This window comes from Prionailurus viverrinus, chromosome C1, assembly GCF_022837055.1.
Source record: "Prionailurus viverrinus isolate Anna chromosome C1, UM_Priviv_1.0, whole genome shotgun sequence".
NCBI lineage: Eukaryota > Metazoa > Chordata > Mammalia > Carnivora > Felidae > Prionailurus > Prionailurus viverrinus.
In genome coordinates this window covers 128,467,913-128,485,223 of record NC_062568.1, presented here as the reverse complement: position 1 = coordinate 128,485,223, position 17,311 = coordinate 128,467,913, and the positions used below count along the sequence as shown (strand labels likewise).

At 39.1% G+C, this 17,311-nt stretch overlaps 1 protein-coding gene across 6 annotated transcripts in view; it reads left to right on the top strand.

Moving 5' to 3' along the window:
• The window catches only part of CDC14A (cell division cycle 14A), a 207,130-nt gene that overhangs the window by 72,950 nt on the left and 116,869 nt on the right, over nt 1-17,311 (top strand). For all 6 annotated transcript variants that reach the window (XM_047870590.1, XM_047870592.1, XM_047870589.1 and 3 more), the window contains exon 5: nt 3,928-4,007. In XM_047870590.1, coding sequence (XP_047726546.1) covers nt 3,928-4,007 — 80 coding nt within the window. The remainder of the gene's footprint in view (nt 1-3,927; nt 4,008-17,311) is intronic.

Sequence of the window (17,311 nt, the reverse complement as noted above, 5' to 3'; positions counted from 1 at the left end):
TAATAGCAATGATGTAAAACACTTGAGAATAAATTGATTTAAAAGAGTATGTCTATTTAAAGAGAGATGGTAATACAGGGTGCTTTGTGTGGTTGCCGAAGTAGGGTAGGTTGATGCACGATTAGTTGAAGTGTGGGAAACATTGGTGTATTGGTAAACCATATAAATTACGCTATCTTGTAGTACTATAATTTTAATAATGTTGTTAAATAAAAACTCGCAGCCATTGTGTGGTTAGTTGGTTGTTTGGCTGGTATGTATGTATGTATGTATGTATGTATGTATGTATGTATTTAAGAATGCTGGCTCTTTAAGAATCTTTTAGTAAAGAAATTGAGAGAGTTAGGGGCACCTGGGTGCCTCAAGTTGGTTAAGCGTCCAACTTTGGCTCAGGTCATGATCTCACAGTTTGTGGGTTCGAGCCCCGTGTTGGGCTCTGTGCTGACAGCTCAGAGCCTGGAGACTGCTTCAGGTTCTGTGTCTCCCTCTCTCTCTGCCCCTTCCCTACTCGTGGTCTGTCTGTCTGTCTTTCCCTCTCAAAAATAAAAGAAAACATTAAAAAAATTAAAAAAGGAAATTGAGAGAGTTATTTGGATCCTTGGTACCTAGCATCAAAGTTGATTAAGCAAAAACACAATCACTTTAATTGGTTTACTTCTAGTAGTTAGAAATAAGAAAGCATATGTCCAATGCTATTCTATTGAGAGTTTTCTAGGACTTCCTGGCAAGAATAGTGTCCTTTGATAAAAGTAATGCATGTGCTCACTCTTCCAGGGGTCAATTAGTAATTGGTAAATGGTACACCAAACACCATGCAGAGGGCTTTTGTTAAGTTTTATCACTCAAAAGTTTGGGAAGGTCCTTTCAGTTTGGGTTTATATATGCTAATATCTAGTGAAGAGAATAGACCGCATATTATTTTTTTCCCTGGGAAGCAGAAAAGGAAAATAAAAATATTTAGAAGATGCTTTGAAATTAATTTTATTCAGAAAATATTTTTAGAAAAATTAGAATATCTGGCACCCAACTTTTGAATATTAAATATAGATTTTATTTTTAGAAAGAGTAGATATTTACTGTTTCACTGATTTATTCTACATTTGAAAAACAAATTAATCCATGTCAGTACAAAATGTAAAACACGTGGAAACTATAAATGTGAAACATGCAGTAAAGTAGAAAGTACTCTTTTCCTTTCTCGCTCCAGTCCTCTCCCAACCCTATTTCTCAGACATGACTACTATTAACAGTTTGAAGTCACCTAGTTTTAAGAAGTCAAGTGCAATGGCATTTAAGAATTTGGAAGAGTAGGAATCTTTTTTCCCAATTTGTGCTGCTGTGGCCTGTGTTTATATTTTCAAGCATATGTGGCGAATGGAAGTACTTTGGGCTTTGGAGTCAGATCTGTGTTCGAATTCTAACTCCATCACAGAACAGCAGCGTGAGTTTGGAAAGTTCCTTACCTTCCTGTGCTTCAGATTTCTCAGCAGCAAGGCTTAGTAAATGTGGCTTTTCTTCTGAGCTTTAATCAGGCCTAGTCTGTCTCTCTTTCTAATAGGAAACATATCTAAGAAGATCTAGCATAAGAATCCATGACATGTTTGGTTTTTTTTTTAAATAGAATTTGTTATTTTAATGACCCTAGCCTGCATGCATTCAGTAATGCACTCATTTATTACATTTCACCTACTGTCAGGTTGTAAAAGGTCACTGAATTTACCTGCCCCTGGAATCTTCCTGGAATTTAGATGGCCTCTGCTGGGTTTCACTTTGCACTTATTAATAATTGAGCACTGGGATAAAAATAAAAACAGACTCTCATCTTACAGTGTGAGAACATGGGTCATGTGTGCTAAGTCATGCAGGTAAGATGAGTACCCTGTGGGGTATCCAGTCTAAAGAAGTATTTCATGTGGGCTGTCACCTCTCTCCTGCAGAATGGGTGCCTCAAAATGAAAGGGAATTAATGTAATTGCTCCTGAGGAGGGAAATGTATTTTTGCTTTTCAAAGGTTGTTGTATAAGCTTTAATTATGTAATCCAAACACAGAAGGCTTTTACCGCAGCTTTCCCTTTTAGCAGCAGTAGTCAACTTTGCGATACTGCTGCATCTTCAGGCTTGAGAAATCAGTGCATTATAACCAACTCTATTTATAGGGTATAACCTGCCCATTAGGGCACAGCAAAATCCTGTTTTAATATTGGTCTTTAAAGCTATGTTTGGTTTAAATGGATTTTTATGATTATTTGAGCTGCAACTAGAGTTCTGATTCTCCATTTGTAGAATCACTGACTCACATCTAGATCGTTCTTTTACAGTGGTTTCATTTTCTGTGCTGTTTTTTGTTTCATGTTCAATTTGCTTTGGTGGTTTGTGCCTTATCAGACCTCCAGGTTTACTTGCCAAATGAATATGGAGCTTTCTTTTTAAAGCTAGAAGTATCTTTTATGTTTTTATTTTAGTTTTCTGTTTATTTTTTATTTTTTACTTTGAGAGAGAGAGTGAGAGTGGGGAAGAGGGGCAGAGGGAGAGAAAGAGAGAATCTTAAGCAGGCTCCATGCTCAGTGTGGAGTCTGATGCAGGGCTCGATCCCATGATGCTGAGATCATGATCTGAGCTGAAATCAAGAGTTGGATACTCAACTGACTGAACCGTCCAGGCACCCCAGTTTCCTTTCTTTAGAGAAGACAGAATTGAGGTATTTTCTAGTCCTGAAATTATTAATAAGTAAGTACACATAATATATTGCTAATGGGGTAGCTCAAAACTCAAAGAAAATTTTCAAGTAAAGAGGAAAGTCCTACTTTTTAGGAACTGAGACTCTGCCCCTCTTGTTGAAATGTACAGGGTGTTCAAATAATGCCATTAATTCTAGGTGGAGAGGATTTTTAGGAATAAAATTTGATTCCAACTATAGAGGTAAAGCGCTGATGCCCTCAGCCCCAAGTTAAAATATTACCTTATACTTAGAATAAAATCAAAGTCTGCCAATGGTTTGTATTGCTCTTCACTATTTGGCCACTAGTTGCTTCTCCTTCCCATGTTCTAGCCACGCTGCTGATCCCTTGTCCAACCCACCACACTCTTTCCCTTGCAAGGATGGTGGCCCTTGTGATTCCTACTGCCTGGCAAGCTGTTCTTCCTTTCCCCTGCTCTCCCCTGGGTTTCCCCCTGCATATCTTACCCTATATGTCTCCCGGGCCCCCCTCTCAAGCAGCCCCTTTCTATTCTCTTTCCAGAACCTTGTTTATTTCCTTTTGAGCACTTAACTCAGATGGTATTTATTTTTGTTAATTATTGTCTTTGTCTCATTAGAATGCAAATTCTATTACAAGAACAGAAGTACCTGATACAGTGCCTGCCACACATCATATAGTCAATATGTTGGTTAAGTTGTTTACTGGTTTTAAGAGCTCATTTTTGTTTCTTTAAGATTAGTTTATCATGCTGGACCAGAGGGATTTAAGTATCTTGGATATCAACAGTCCAGCCAGTGTGTTTTCTAATGCTCTTACCTGCATTCATTTTCACCCGCTTCGTTGTGATTTTATTTTATCTGACAGTGCAGATTTTGCTGACAGTGCACAGTCCAATAATGGAAGTAGAATTGTTCTGCTCCCCAAAGGGAAAGCACTGCCATTGTGCCTGTTCAATGCGCCTTGTAAACAGCCCTGGATGGCCTCTTTATGGATCTGCCGTCTGTCTCTAAGCTCTATCCATTCCTCAGCCAAAGGCTGCAGCTCAGCTTCAAGCTGGAAAAGAAATTTTGGCAGCTCAGTTGCTATCTTTTAAAGGTCAGCATTAATTGTCACCATGACTGACAGTTTGTCAGAGTGGAAAAGGGGAAATGCAAATTTGGTGAGTAGTTAAATTAGTTTCGTATCATTCTTTGATGGTGTTCTAAATGTTGCTCTTTCTCTGTCTTAGGTAATCTACTTAAAGAAGACACCAGAAGAAGCCTACAGAGCACTGCTATCTGGCTCAAACCCCCCCTATCTTCCCTTCAGGTATAACTCTTGTGAGACTTGGGCTAATGGCACTTGGCTAGGCAGCTGCCGCTGTAGAGTTGGATTACTACTGTTTTTTAATTGTCTTTAGACTGTGACTATGGAATAAAAGAGATGTTAGTTTTTATTTTATTTTTGTAGAGTTCCCCCCCCAACTAAGAATAAAATCGCTTTTTAAAAAATATTTTTTGGGGTTAACTTATTTTGAGAGAGAGAGAACGAGTGGGGAGGGGCAGAGAGAGAGGGAGACACAGAACTCAGCACAGGCTCCAGGCTTTGAGCTGTCAGCACAGAGTCTGACGTGTGGCTCAAACCCATGAACTATGAAATCATGACCTGATGCAAAGTTGGACGCTCAACTAATTGAGCCACCCAGGCACCCCTAGCTTTTTCTTTTTAGGAATTAATTTTCTCCTTGAACCCTTTCTATGTCTTGAGGAAGGCTGTCTCTCATTACAGTGTTGGGAAATATTTTTTTAAGTATCAGCTGAAGGTCTTTAAATTTTTTTAAAGTTTATTATTTATTTTGGGAGAGAGAGAGAGTGAGCAGGGAAGGAGCAGAGAGAGACAGAGAGAGAGAGAGAGAGAGAGAGGGAGAGGGAGTCACAAGTGGGTTCCACAGGATCAGTGCAGAGCCTGATGTGGGGCTTAAAGTCATAGAACTGTGAGATTATGACCTGAGCTGAAACCAAGAGTCAGATGCTTAATCAGGTGAGCCACCCAGGTGCCCCATCAGCTGATGGTCTTTTAAAAATTTCAGGTAAACTTGAGCCTGTTTAAAAAATGGAAGGGAACATACAGCCAAACTCCTACAACAGTCATTTCTGATAGAATTATGAATGATTTTAACAGTTTTACCTTTTTGCTTATTTGTATGTCCAAACCTACAAGCATATGCATTTCTTATTGTTGTTACTAATCTCATATTACCAATTACAATGAACGGAAGGAATAGCAAAGACTGAGGATGCCTCTTTGTCTGACTTCCTTACTGTCCTGTAAACTCAGAGGGCAGGTCCTGGTGCCCGACACTTAAAAGTGCTCTTAGTAAATATTTGAATGAATAAATCAATACTAAATCCCTTAAGATCCAAGGGGCTCCCACCTCTGTTTCTCAGGCCACAGGAGAGGGCCTTAATTAGGCACAGGGTAGGTGCCAAGGTGGGGAGGAGGAATGGGGAGATATTGCCCTAATGTGCTTGATCTTCTTGATCTGCTTGACTGTCTCAGTGAAGTCAGAGGAGAGTAGTGAGAGGAAAATGTCCTCCAGCAATCTAGAGTATGAACGAATTAGCGATTGAAGGACAGATAAAAACTGACAGTTTATGTATAGGAGCTTTTTAACATGGAGACAAAGCTTGTTTTTTGCCTTCCCCTTCTACTGGCTTCTATAATTTGAAAGTCCTTTGTAAAATACAATCCTAACTTTTAGAAAAAGATAATTATTTCAGTCAGTTTGGGCTGGTGTAACAAAGTGCCATGGACTTGGTGGCTTATAAACAATAGAAAGGTATTTCTCAGTTCTGGAGGCGAGATCTGGGTGGTCATGTTCTGGTGAGGGATGCAGACTGCTAACTTGTATCCTCACATGGTAGAATGAGAGTGAGAACGATCTCTGTGGTGCCCTTTATGACGGCACTAATCCCCTTCATGAGGGCTTCACCCTCATGACCTAATCACCTCCCAAAAGTCCCACCTCCTAATACCATCAGCTTGGGGATTAGGATTTCAACATGTGCATTTTGGGGGGACACTAACATTCAGTCCATTGTGGTAATAATAATAATATTAATCATTCTACTAAGTTTTAAACAAAGTGGTTAAGAATATATGTCTTGGAGGCCGAGATACTGGGTTTAAAGGCTCATTCTGCTTTTTACTACATGTGGTAAGTACAAGCACCTTGAGCAAGTTATTTATTCTCTCTGAGCCTCAGTTTCCTTTTCTGTAAAATGGCTTTAGGGCTATCCTGGGGATTAAATGAAGTAATTCATTTATGATTATGCCTGGCTTTTGTTTTTCTCCTTGTTATTAGTACTGTTACTATTATTAATAAGAAATAAGGATTTTCCACAAGGATATAAATATGAATAGGAAGTATTTCTTCCTAATGATCTCAGCTTCTAGTTGGGGCAGGCAGACCTCTAGGCACATAATTAACTGTCAAATAGTTAGGTTGTACAAAAATAGAAGACAAGACTAATTCTGACAGAGATTTGGGAAAGGATCAGACTCATTTAAACTGAGCTTTCATTTTTTTAACGTTTATTTACTTATTTTGAGAAGGGAGAGAGAAAGAGAGCGAGCACATGGACACAAGTTGATGGAGGGATAGACAGAGGGAGAGAGAAGAGAATTCCAATCAGACTCCTTGCTGTCAGCACAGATCCCAAGTTGGGGTTCGAGCACACGAACCATGAGATCATGACCTGAGCTGAAACGAAGAGTCAGATGCTCAACCGACTGAGCCATCCAGGCGCCCTGCACTCTAAGTTGTATCTTTCTGATAACCCAAGACATCAAGAGTTGTGTTTACATTAAGCTGTGTTTATTTCTAACTCCAAACTCTTCATAAATTATACATTTGAAAAAGAAAATACCACAAAGTAGTATATTTATGATTTAGTAAAGCATTAATTTTTAAAATTATTATTGTTATTTACTTATTTTTTCAAGTACTCTCTATACCCAACATGGGGCTTGACCTCATGACCCCAAGATCAAGAGTTGCTTGCTCTTCCAACTTAATGAGCTAGGTGTCTGCTCCCCTCCTATTTTTTTTAAATTTTAGTAAAGAATTTAGTTGAAAGAATACTATTCCAGAATAGTTTTCTGGAATTAGACTGAAGAAGCTTAATTTTTTCCTAATCAAGATAAGATGTGAGTTGATTTTAGTCTCTACCTCAGGCCAACTAAGGCTAATGTAATATTGTTAACAACCATCTTACAGTTCTGGTCAGCCATCATTGCCTTGGCCTTTATTTGTAATCTGGATTCTGTCATCCACTAGGTTTCTTACACTATTTGTTGCTAAATTATAATTTTCTCTTCATTGTCTAGATTTTTAAAACCCTTTTTTTAAAAAGTTTTTATTTATTTAAGCAATCTCTACACCCAACATAGAGCTTGAACTCATGACCCTGAGTAGCATGCTCTTAAGAGTAGCATGTTCTTCCTGCTGAACCAGCCAGGGGCCCCTAGACTTTTTTTTTTTTAAAGCAAGAGAGAATAGCAGGGGGAGAGGGAGTGAGAATCCCAAACAGGCTCCACATTCAGAATAAAGTCAGACATGGGGTTTGATCCCACGACTGTGAGATCATGACCTGAGTTGAAATCAAGAGCCTGGCGCTTAACCGACTGAGCCACCCAGGTGCCCTAGATTTTTTTTTTTTTTTAAATCTACTCCTGCCTTAATACTTTCATTTAAAAAACAAGAAGCCTTGAAAGAACTTCTATTTAAGTGCAATTGCTTTATTATTTAAAGTTTTTAAAAAATGAAGACCAGTTTGAAGGCTTGTCAAAGTATGGCTGGTATCTTTATGTGCCCCTCCATCAAATTCCTGTTTCCATTTGTGCTCTATACTTTTAATGTCTTTCTAATAAAGAAGTTTTAAGGCTACTGTGAACTTAAATAATGCTCTTCTTCAAGATTTATTCATTTAATAAAAATGTATCTAAGCAATCTCTTCTGTGAAGCCTTTCCTCATTTTTCTAGAGAGGCTTGGTAGGTCCTTTGCCTGTAATTCCCCATTATATTTTGTGTATTGCATTTTGTGTATTACATTTGCTACATACATAATTAAAGCAAATGTCTTGTATTTATTTGTTTGCATGGGTGACTCTTCACCAAATATGGCTGACTCTTCTCTTGAGGACTGGGATTGGGCTCTTATTTGTGTGCCAGGGAATAGATACATTAATTTATTTATGGATTTTTCTGTGCTAGTCACTGTGATAGTCTTATGGATCTTAGGAGGATAAGGACAGCAAGGTATTTGTTCTGGGGAACTCAGTGCATAGTTTGTAAGTGTGTAGGTATGTAAGACAATTGTCGTGCTTTGTTCAATTCAGGAGATAGGTACTATGGGAATACTGAAGAAGGAGGTTTAAACCTGAAACTGGGGATTGGAGGAGATATTAGAGGTAGGTACCATGATTGCCTTTTCATGCTAGGATGAAAACTGGAAAATAATAATCCAGGTGTTGATTTTAGGTACTGTGATTTCATTTGCATGGCTTAGCTTGTCTTTTATAATGGTAGGTTAGGCAGGATATTATACATTATGATGTTTGCAGTACAGGCACATTACTATAACTGAAAGGACTGTCTGACTGAGGTTTTTCTTTTGGATTTATCTTAAAAAACTGTAGATTATAGATTTATATTACCTTAGGTAAACATTCTGTAAAGATGAGGGAAATAAAAATAAAAAGAGTTGGGTAACTTTACTGCCTATTCTTTTTTTTCACCCAGTTTTATTGAGATGTAATTGACATCAATGATTATCACAATAAATTTAGTTAACATCCATCATGTCAAAGAGTTACAAAAAAAAGTTTTTCCCCCTTTTGAGGAGAACTTTTAGGACCTATTCTCTTAGCAACTTTCAAGTCTAACAGCAGTGTTAACTGTAGTCATCATGTCGTACATTACATCTTCAGTAGGTATTTTATAACTGAAAGTTTGTACCTTTGACCACCTTCACCCGAATCCCCATTTACTGCTTAGTCTTGATTACATTGATTATAGTAGACTTTAGAGATAGTTGAATTTCTGGCTGTTGTGACACTCAAGGAGTGTTGTGATGTTACTGTTTGCAAGTCAGTATTAGGATGTTCCATTTAATTGTAAAGTAAATGTGTCAAAAAATGTACTTTTGCTTGTATTAAGGATAGCCAATGTGTTTGTCAAGAGTGACGTTGGCTGAAAACTAGAGGAAGAGGGTATTTTTCACCTACTTCAGTTCTTTGAGTCCATCCATCTTTAGTGTTGGCTTGGCAGTTGGCCTTCCAGGGAACAAGGGCCTTTCAGTTCTAGGGTCAGAGTCAGCAGAGTTTGAATTGGCAAGCCTGGTGTGAATCTTCTTAGGTACTTTTCCTTTCAGCGTACTACCAGATTCATAGTCTATACTATTGACCAATTGTTCTACAAACTCATATTAATTGTGCTTGTCTAAGGTCCCATGAGACCACCAACTCTGAGTGCAGTTCTCAGATTGTTTTCTTGGCAGTCAGTGGCTGTGGTTTTCAAATCTGCATTCTCTGACGTTCATAAAACAGTATTTGTGAAAACTCTAAGCCTTGCAAAACATGGAAATTGCACAACTCTTCATTTTGATGTCTTTTGTGCTTTTAAATTTGTTTTACACTTACTTCTTTGTTTATTGATCCATATGTGTCAGTTTGGTAAGTTTTTTTAGTATCGATGATGATTCATAAATCTGCTAACATCAAGTTTTCTATGGCATATAATATTAAGTGGGGAGTGAAGCAGTACAGACAATAAAGAACATCCAGAGTCCCAGTTTTGAAGACAAATACAGAAAGCATGACATGACAAACATTGACTAGGTACAGAGGTGAGGCTGAGGTAAGGGTGCTCTGCTGATACCCAATGGAATAAAGCTGGTTGAATGTTGAATGTTCCATCTCCAACTATTAGTTTAGTTTTTCTATTTTGTTTTTGTTTTTGTTTTTTTTTGCAAGTCTCTTCCTGGATAGGCCCAGGAATGCATTTTTGTGTAGCTATTTTATTTTAGCTTGGGGAAGAGGCTAGACCTATAGGTAGTATTTCCCAAAGTTATGTTCGTTCTTATACTTGGTTTTAAAAAGTCTGAGAGGTTTTAAAAAATACTGGTGCCTGGTTCTACTCCTGGAAATGTTGACATAATTGGTCTGGGGTATTAGGTTTGGGTATTGGGATTTTCAGAAACTTTCTACATAATTCCAGTATGCTGCCAAGTTTGAGAAACATGGCTCTATGTGATCTGCTGTGGCAAAATAAAAATAAAAATAATAAAAAGATTCAAAGGTCAAATAAGTTTAGAACTCTCCGTCTTGGAGGTTTAAAAAGCACATTCTTGGGGTGCCTAGGTGGCTCACTCAGTTGAATGTAAGACTCTTGGTTTCTGCTCAGACCATGATCTTGAAGTTTGTGAGTTTGAGCCCCACCTTGGCCTCCATGATGATGGTGAGGAGCCTGCTTGGGATTCTCTTTCTCCCTTTCTCTCTGCCCTCCCCTGCTCATGTGCTCACTCTCTCTCTCAAAATAAAATAAACTTAAAATAAAAAAATGAAAAGCACATTCTCATTTTAAAGATTCTGAATGGCTCTGAGTAATAGAGAGATTTGTTTGACTTAGTTTAACGCCAGCTCTTCCAAAGTACTTCATCCTGAATCCCTTCCCACTCCCTGCAGTTTCTGTTCCTATCCGGCAGCACCAGTGTTCTGAAACATTCTAGGACACATTTCCTGATCCACACCTGTGTGGAACAAAGTGGATCTCTTGGGATTAGAATAATATGCTGTCATTTGTGGAACTGTTTTTATGTTGTTTCCTGAGAGTCTTGGAAATAGATGGCTTGTCAAATGATAGCATTTTATCTACTATGAACAGGAACATACAACTTTTCTCTTACAGCACGTGTGAGACTAGAAAACCTTTCTTACCAGAGGACCCACAAACCTCCCAAAGGCAGTCCTTTAATGACATTTGTCATTAAAATGAATCTGTACCTTTTGTATTAAGGGAGGGGTTTGTTGTGTTTTGGGGATGACCCTTAGTGATATCCCTGTTGCTGAGCTGTGTCTTAATGTGGCTGAGTCTTAGTGGGAAATCTCTGAAGCAATGACTCTAGATCATCTGGGCATGCCAGAACTTGTAGGTCTCTGAACAAAGGCTCAAAGGGGTCAACCACTTAGAACTTGGCATTAGGCTGCCTTCTTTCTTCTAAAGCAAAGTAAACATGTGCTGGTAGATGTTAGATGTTATTATAAAATCTATCTATTCACAGGAAACGTTGAGCCAGATATTTGTTAGCTTAAATATGATATTGTGATTTTTGTCAAAGAGTATTTAGCAATTAACTTTGTATTTCAAAGGGAAAGTTTTCCTTACCATGTTTTTCTCTTGAGTATCAAAAATATAGAAACAATTTATTTTATCCTTTTAAAGATTTTATTTTCATTTTCAATTTTTCCTTCTGATGGCTACCTCTTTGCTTCTCAGTGGTGATCTTTGGGGTTATTTCTGCCCTCATGGATGTTTAATAAACCTTTGTTTTTAATGCTTGGTATGATGAGAAAGATCTGCATTAGTTTTGAGTACTGAGGTTGTGCCAGTTTCATGAGTGTTGAAAATAGATAAAAGTAGATGGCTTACCAGTACAAACTGTTGAATCCATTCTCAACAGCTAGGGCATGTTGAGTAACTTGGACTACCATGAAAAGCAGTCTCTTTATCAGATTTTTCTTGTTATAGTGGTAAATAAGCACCATTATATAGGATCTGAGAACAGAAACAACTGTCAGGGTCTTTATGACCCACTAACTACATACATGTAAGGAAGTGAGTTACATCTGTTCTGTTTTTGGAACATGGCAGTGCTTCAATGTGAAAATTGGTTCAGATAACTTTTTTTGTTATTCTTATTTTTATGGTCCCAGATGGGTGTTACCAGACTTTCTACTGAAGAGTCAGTGATAAAGGTGGTTTAGAAAAAGATTGCAATCATTTACATTAATGAACATAGTTATTTTGTTGAATGTCTTGTAGATGAAGCTCTTTTCGATACCTGGATTAAAGACAATTTACTATTATTTTTATCTGTGAAGCAGAATTAATGTGGTTAAATGGGTGGCACTCACATGTTGATAAAAGGCCCAGAGCACAGTGCTTGATCTGTTTTTTTGGTGCCCGTTATTGTTAGTTCTAAACAGATCCTATTCTGCTGACTTTATGTAACCTTTTAAGCCATGATTTAGAAATGAATTTTTACATATCCGTTTCTTTAGATGAACAGAGAGATTACTGTATGGCCTTACATTAAATCTGAAAAGCAGGAGATTCTGTGTTCTGTGTTTGTTAGGTACTGGTTGTGTTCAGCTTTTGATTTTGCTGCCCCATGAAGTCATTTGATTTTGCTCTTTGAGTGGGAGATGGCTCTGTTCTCCCTACGAATTCTCATCAAATACCTTTTCATCTTGTAGCCTAGGTGATACAAGCAATCAGCTCTTTCTTTTCTCTGGAGCTGGTACATATGTGTCATGGATTTGTTCAGAGACTGGAAGTCAAGTATAGTTTGGATAATTATGTGAATATTTTGGGGCATTGTCTAGTTCCCAGGTATTCATACAATATAGTCTAGAGCTGAACTGTCCAGTATGGTAGCTAGCAGCTTTGAGTGCTTTTGAGCACTTGAAATTTGTTTAGTCCAAACTGAGACTGTAAGTTAAAGATATATATTGGATTTTGAAGATTTGGTATAAAAAATATAAAATGTCTTCTTTATAATTATGTTGATTAAGAAAATATGTTACTAATTGATTTCACTTATTTCTTTTTACTTTTTTAAATATGGTTTTGAACAAAATTAAAATTATAATTTTGGTTCTCTTTTGTGGACAGCATCATATTTCTGTTGCACAGCAATGACCTAGATTGAATTTTCATTATTGTACATAGTTTATGATTCAAAATTGTTTTATATAATTTTTGTTTTGTTGGGTCAGTTGTTCCCAGCCACTAGAGTTGTTCAGATATAAGATGAATGATTTCCTGGTAGTGATAATTTATTCATTCATTTGACATCTAAAACAATGGACCCAACACTGTGCTAGACTCTGGGCATGCAGACATAAAGGACACATTACCGGTTCTTAAGAAGCTCATGTTCGGGGCGCCTGGGTGGCGCAGTCGGTTAAGCGTCCGACTTCAGCCAGGTCACGATCTCGCGGTCCGTGAGTTCGAGCCCCGCGTCGGGCTCTGGGCTGATGGCTCGGAGCCTGGAGCCTGTTTCCGATTCTGTGTCTCCCTCTCTCTCTGCCCCTCCCCCGTTCATGCTCTGTCTCTCTCTGTCCCAAAAATAAATAAACGTTGAAAAAAAAAAAAAAAAAAAAAAAAAAAAAGAAGCTCATGTTCTTGGGGCGCCTGGGTGGCTCAGTCGGTTGAGGGTCCGATTTCAGCTCGGGTCATGATTTCACAGTCTGTGAGTTCGAGCCCCGCGTCGGGCTCTGTGCTGACAGCTCAGAGCCCGGGACTGTTTCAGATTCTGTGTCTCCCTCTCTCTCTGACCCTCCCCCGTTCATGCTCTGTCTCTCTCTGTCTCAAAAATAAATAACCGTTAAAATTTTTTTTTTTTTAAAAGAAGCTCACGTTCTTGTGCGGTTGTGTAGTTGGATTTAGGTCAGTGCTTGGAAGGTGCTTAGATGAATCTTTGAGATGCTTTCCAACCCATTGCTCTGAAGATATTGGCATACCTCCTAACTATTTGTTATCCAGAGAACTCACAGAGAATCATGGAATTAAAACATACGTAGATCATAGCCATCCACGATGTTTCTTCTTTCAGCTCTTTTGTATTCTTTAGTGTAGTCTCTACATTTTATTTATTTATTTATTTATTTATTTATTTATTTATTTAATGTTTGTTTATTTTTGAGACAGAGAGAGACAGAGTGTGAATGGGGGACAGGCAGAGAGAGAGGGAGACACAGAATCCGAAACAGGCTCTAGGCACTGAGCTGTCAGCACAGAGCCCAACATGCGACTCATACCCATGAACCACCAGATCATGACCTGAGCTGAAGTCAAACGCTTCGGCAGAACCACCCAGGTGCCCCTGTAGTCTCTACATTTTAAACCCCGTGACTCTGTTCTTTATTCTTTCTTTATTTCCAACAGCTTCATTACCGGAAATGCCTTCTTATTGCTTTGTGTGAATATGTTCTTTCATCTCCCGTTTTGGCTTCTCATTATTAACATTTATAAGGTTGCTTCTTTCACAGTGATGTCTAGATTCTTAGGCTACAAGCAGTGGTATGTTGGTAAACAGGCTCTGTAAGTAAAAAGGGTTTGTTGATTTCTGTGGTGTAAATACAGCCACCAATGCTAATTTGGGTTCTGAAATTTGTTGAATATTCAGTAATCACTTTGTGGGAGCCTATGCTCTATGACAATAGTGGGATTCAGCACTTTCTCTTTTTATCTCATTGTGGATGGTGGTTCTAGTTTTCTTAAATTTAATGTTTCTTCTATTGCTTCTCTGGAAAATAAATGCAAAAATATAATAAAGTTCCAGTTGCTTCATCTATTCAAATATTCATTTAGTTTTTCATTCAACAAATATTTGTTGACTGCCAGCCACTCCCAAGGTCATAGTTAGTGGATTTTTATAATCATTTCATAATACTTTCATGGTTCATTTGGCTACTATGCTGGACGTCACACTTACAAAGAGAGTTGTTGTGATGGATGGAGTTTAGATGGTCTAGCATGAGGTTGGGTTAAATTTGTATTTGGATGTGTCTGAACAACTGTTGTCTGTAACCTTAGTCTTCCATATTGGGGAGGAATGTAGGATTTCTTCTTCAGCAGAGATGAGTGATTAGAAACCCTGGGTGTTGGGATATGAACTTCTCTCTGAATGAAGGGCAGCATGGTGTTTACCTATTTAAGGGAGTTAATGCAATGCATGGTAAAACTATCGTGACAGATAAAGGTAAGGGCTGTGGTGTCCCCAGACAGCATTGGGTGTGCATACTTTTTCCCACAGTTGAAGTCTGTGGATTTCAGTGGTCCTTTGTGGGAGAGGTAACAAACAATACATGTCCTCTTATTCAACTCAGTAAATATTTGGCTCAATAAATATGAATGAATGAGTCAATGAATGAGTGAATGAATACATTGATAAATGAGTGAAAAAGCAAACTGGGAGTTACGTAAACAATTGGGAGCTGTAGTTGCGATAAAAACTGTGGGAGTTTAAAACTTTATATCACATTAGTGTAGTGATGTAAGTTGTAAAAGCTCTTTATAGTCTCTCTAAAGTGTCTGGGTTAAAATAAAAGTGTGTTTAATATCACTTGACAAGCTCCTTTACTTAATTGAAATGTTTATTCAATATCTCTATTTTGTGCTAAGCAGTATGTTAGGTACTAGGGAGAGAAGGGTAAGTAAAAAATGTATAGATCCTGTCTTCTTTGAGGCTGTTACAGAGAGAGGCAGAGAATCAAATAAGCATGCCACGATATGTCAAACTATAGTTGATTAAGTACAATAAAAAAAAGTTGGGGACCTGCTCTAGCCAGGGTGGGGTTGAGGTTTTTCCCTGGAGACTTTGATCTTTGAGTTGGGATCTGAAGGACAGGTAGGGTAACTTAGGCAGAAGGCAGCAGGTGACCTGTGACCAGCAGGAGCAAAGGTCCTGTGGTGAGATCAGAGAGCCCTCTCGGAGGACCTCAGGCAAGGTGTGATGGGCAGATTGTAGAGGGGCATAAAATGAGGAGGCCTACGCAGGCAGGGCCAGATATCACGAGGATACATTCGTTGACATTTTGAACTTTCCTGTGAGAACAGCGGAAGTCAGTGAAGGGTTATAGTCGAAGAGTGACTGGATCTGATGTGCTTTAAAACAGATATCACTCTGGTTGCTGCTAGAAGACTGATTAGCAAGGAGAGGTGGGGGGTGGAAAAGCTGTTGCGGGAGTCCACCTGAGAGGTGGCGGGGGCGGGGTATCAGAGAGAAGTCAGTGCAGGCAGTTAAGAGGGGAAGGTAATGGGACACTGTGGTGGACAGGATAAGGGGAATGAGAGATGCAGGGACGTCTGAGTTCTAGCGTGAGGGGTTGTGGAAGCTGCCTCTTTTACGGGATAGCGCTGGAGGACTGGATTATCGTTGTTGTTTTGGGGGGGCAGCTGCAAGAGGGTCTTCTTTCACAATGGATGTGAGATGCCTTAAGACACCCAAATGAGAAGGTCATGTATGTGGTTAAAAAAGTATATTTATTTATTTAGAGAGACAGAGAGAGAGAGTTAGAGCAAGTGGGGGAGGGGCAGAGGAAGGGAGGTTCCCACGAACCTTGAGATCATGACCTGAGCCGAAATCAAGAGTCGGATGCTCAACCCACTGAGCCATCTCAGGTGCCCCTGTTTTGCAGTTTTAAGGAGTTTGTGCTAGAGACAGAAATTTGAGGGTCATTGGTAGATTGATGGCAGTTTATATGGATTAGATCGTGTAGGGCAGTTCTCAAAATGTGCTCCTTTCTACCAGCTTCATCAGTACCCTCCTGGAAACCTGTTAGAAACGCAGATTTTCAGGTTCTGTCCCCATTGGATCAGGATTGCTGGTGGGATCCAGCATTCTGAGTTTAAGGAACCATCCAGGTGATGCTGATACATGGGAACTCGTCCTGGACTAGGGAGAGGGCATGGAGTGAGAAGAATTTGAGTCTGGGATTGAACCTTGAGAAGCTCTAACTTTTAAGGATTTGGAGGAGAAGGATGGCTTTGCCAGGGAGATTGGGTAGTAGCAGTGTGTGGAGATGTAGAAGAAAACTCCAGGAAGCCAGTGAAGACAGTATTCAAAGGAGTATTATTATTGCTGACAAACTCAGTAAAATGATGCTTGGGAAATGTTCCCTGGGTTTAGAAGAAGCAGATCCAGAGAGACAGAAAGTAGATTACTGATTGCCTGCAAGTGGGGAGGGAAAGTGAGCAGTCACTGTAAATGGGCACCAAATTTCTTTTTCGGGGGCTATAGCTCTTTTGGAATTAGTGGTAATAGGAATTGTGAATATACTAAAAGAAATCACTGACTTGTACATTTTAAAAAGGATAAATTGTGAATTTTATCTCTATTAAAAACAAAGCCCCCCAGGCGTAGCAATATGAAGATAATTGGTAACTTTAGTGTGACACGTTTGTGGTGTGGACGAGGGTGGAAACAGATCAGAGGGTGTTAAGAGGTGAGAGGAGGGAAAATGGAGCAGGAGGAGAAGTAATTCTTCAGAGAAGTCTTGTTTTAAAATTTTTTTTTAATGTTTTATTTTACTTTTTAAGAGACGGCGGGGGACAGAGCATGAGCAGGGGAGGGGCAGAGAGAGAGAGGGAGACACAGAATCGGAAGCAGGCTCCAGGCTCTGAACTGTCAGCACAGAGCCCGACACGGGGTTTGAACTCATGAATTGCGAGATCATGACCTGAGCCAAAGTCGGATGCTCAACCAACTGAGCCACCCAGGCGCCCCTGAAGAAGTCTTGTTTTAAAGAGGAGTCTCAAGAGAGGGTGGTGGTTGAAGGGAGATGTC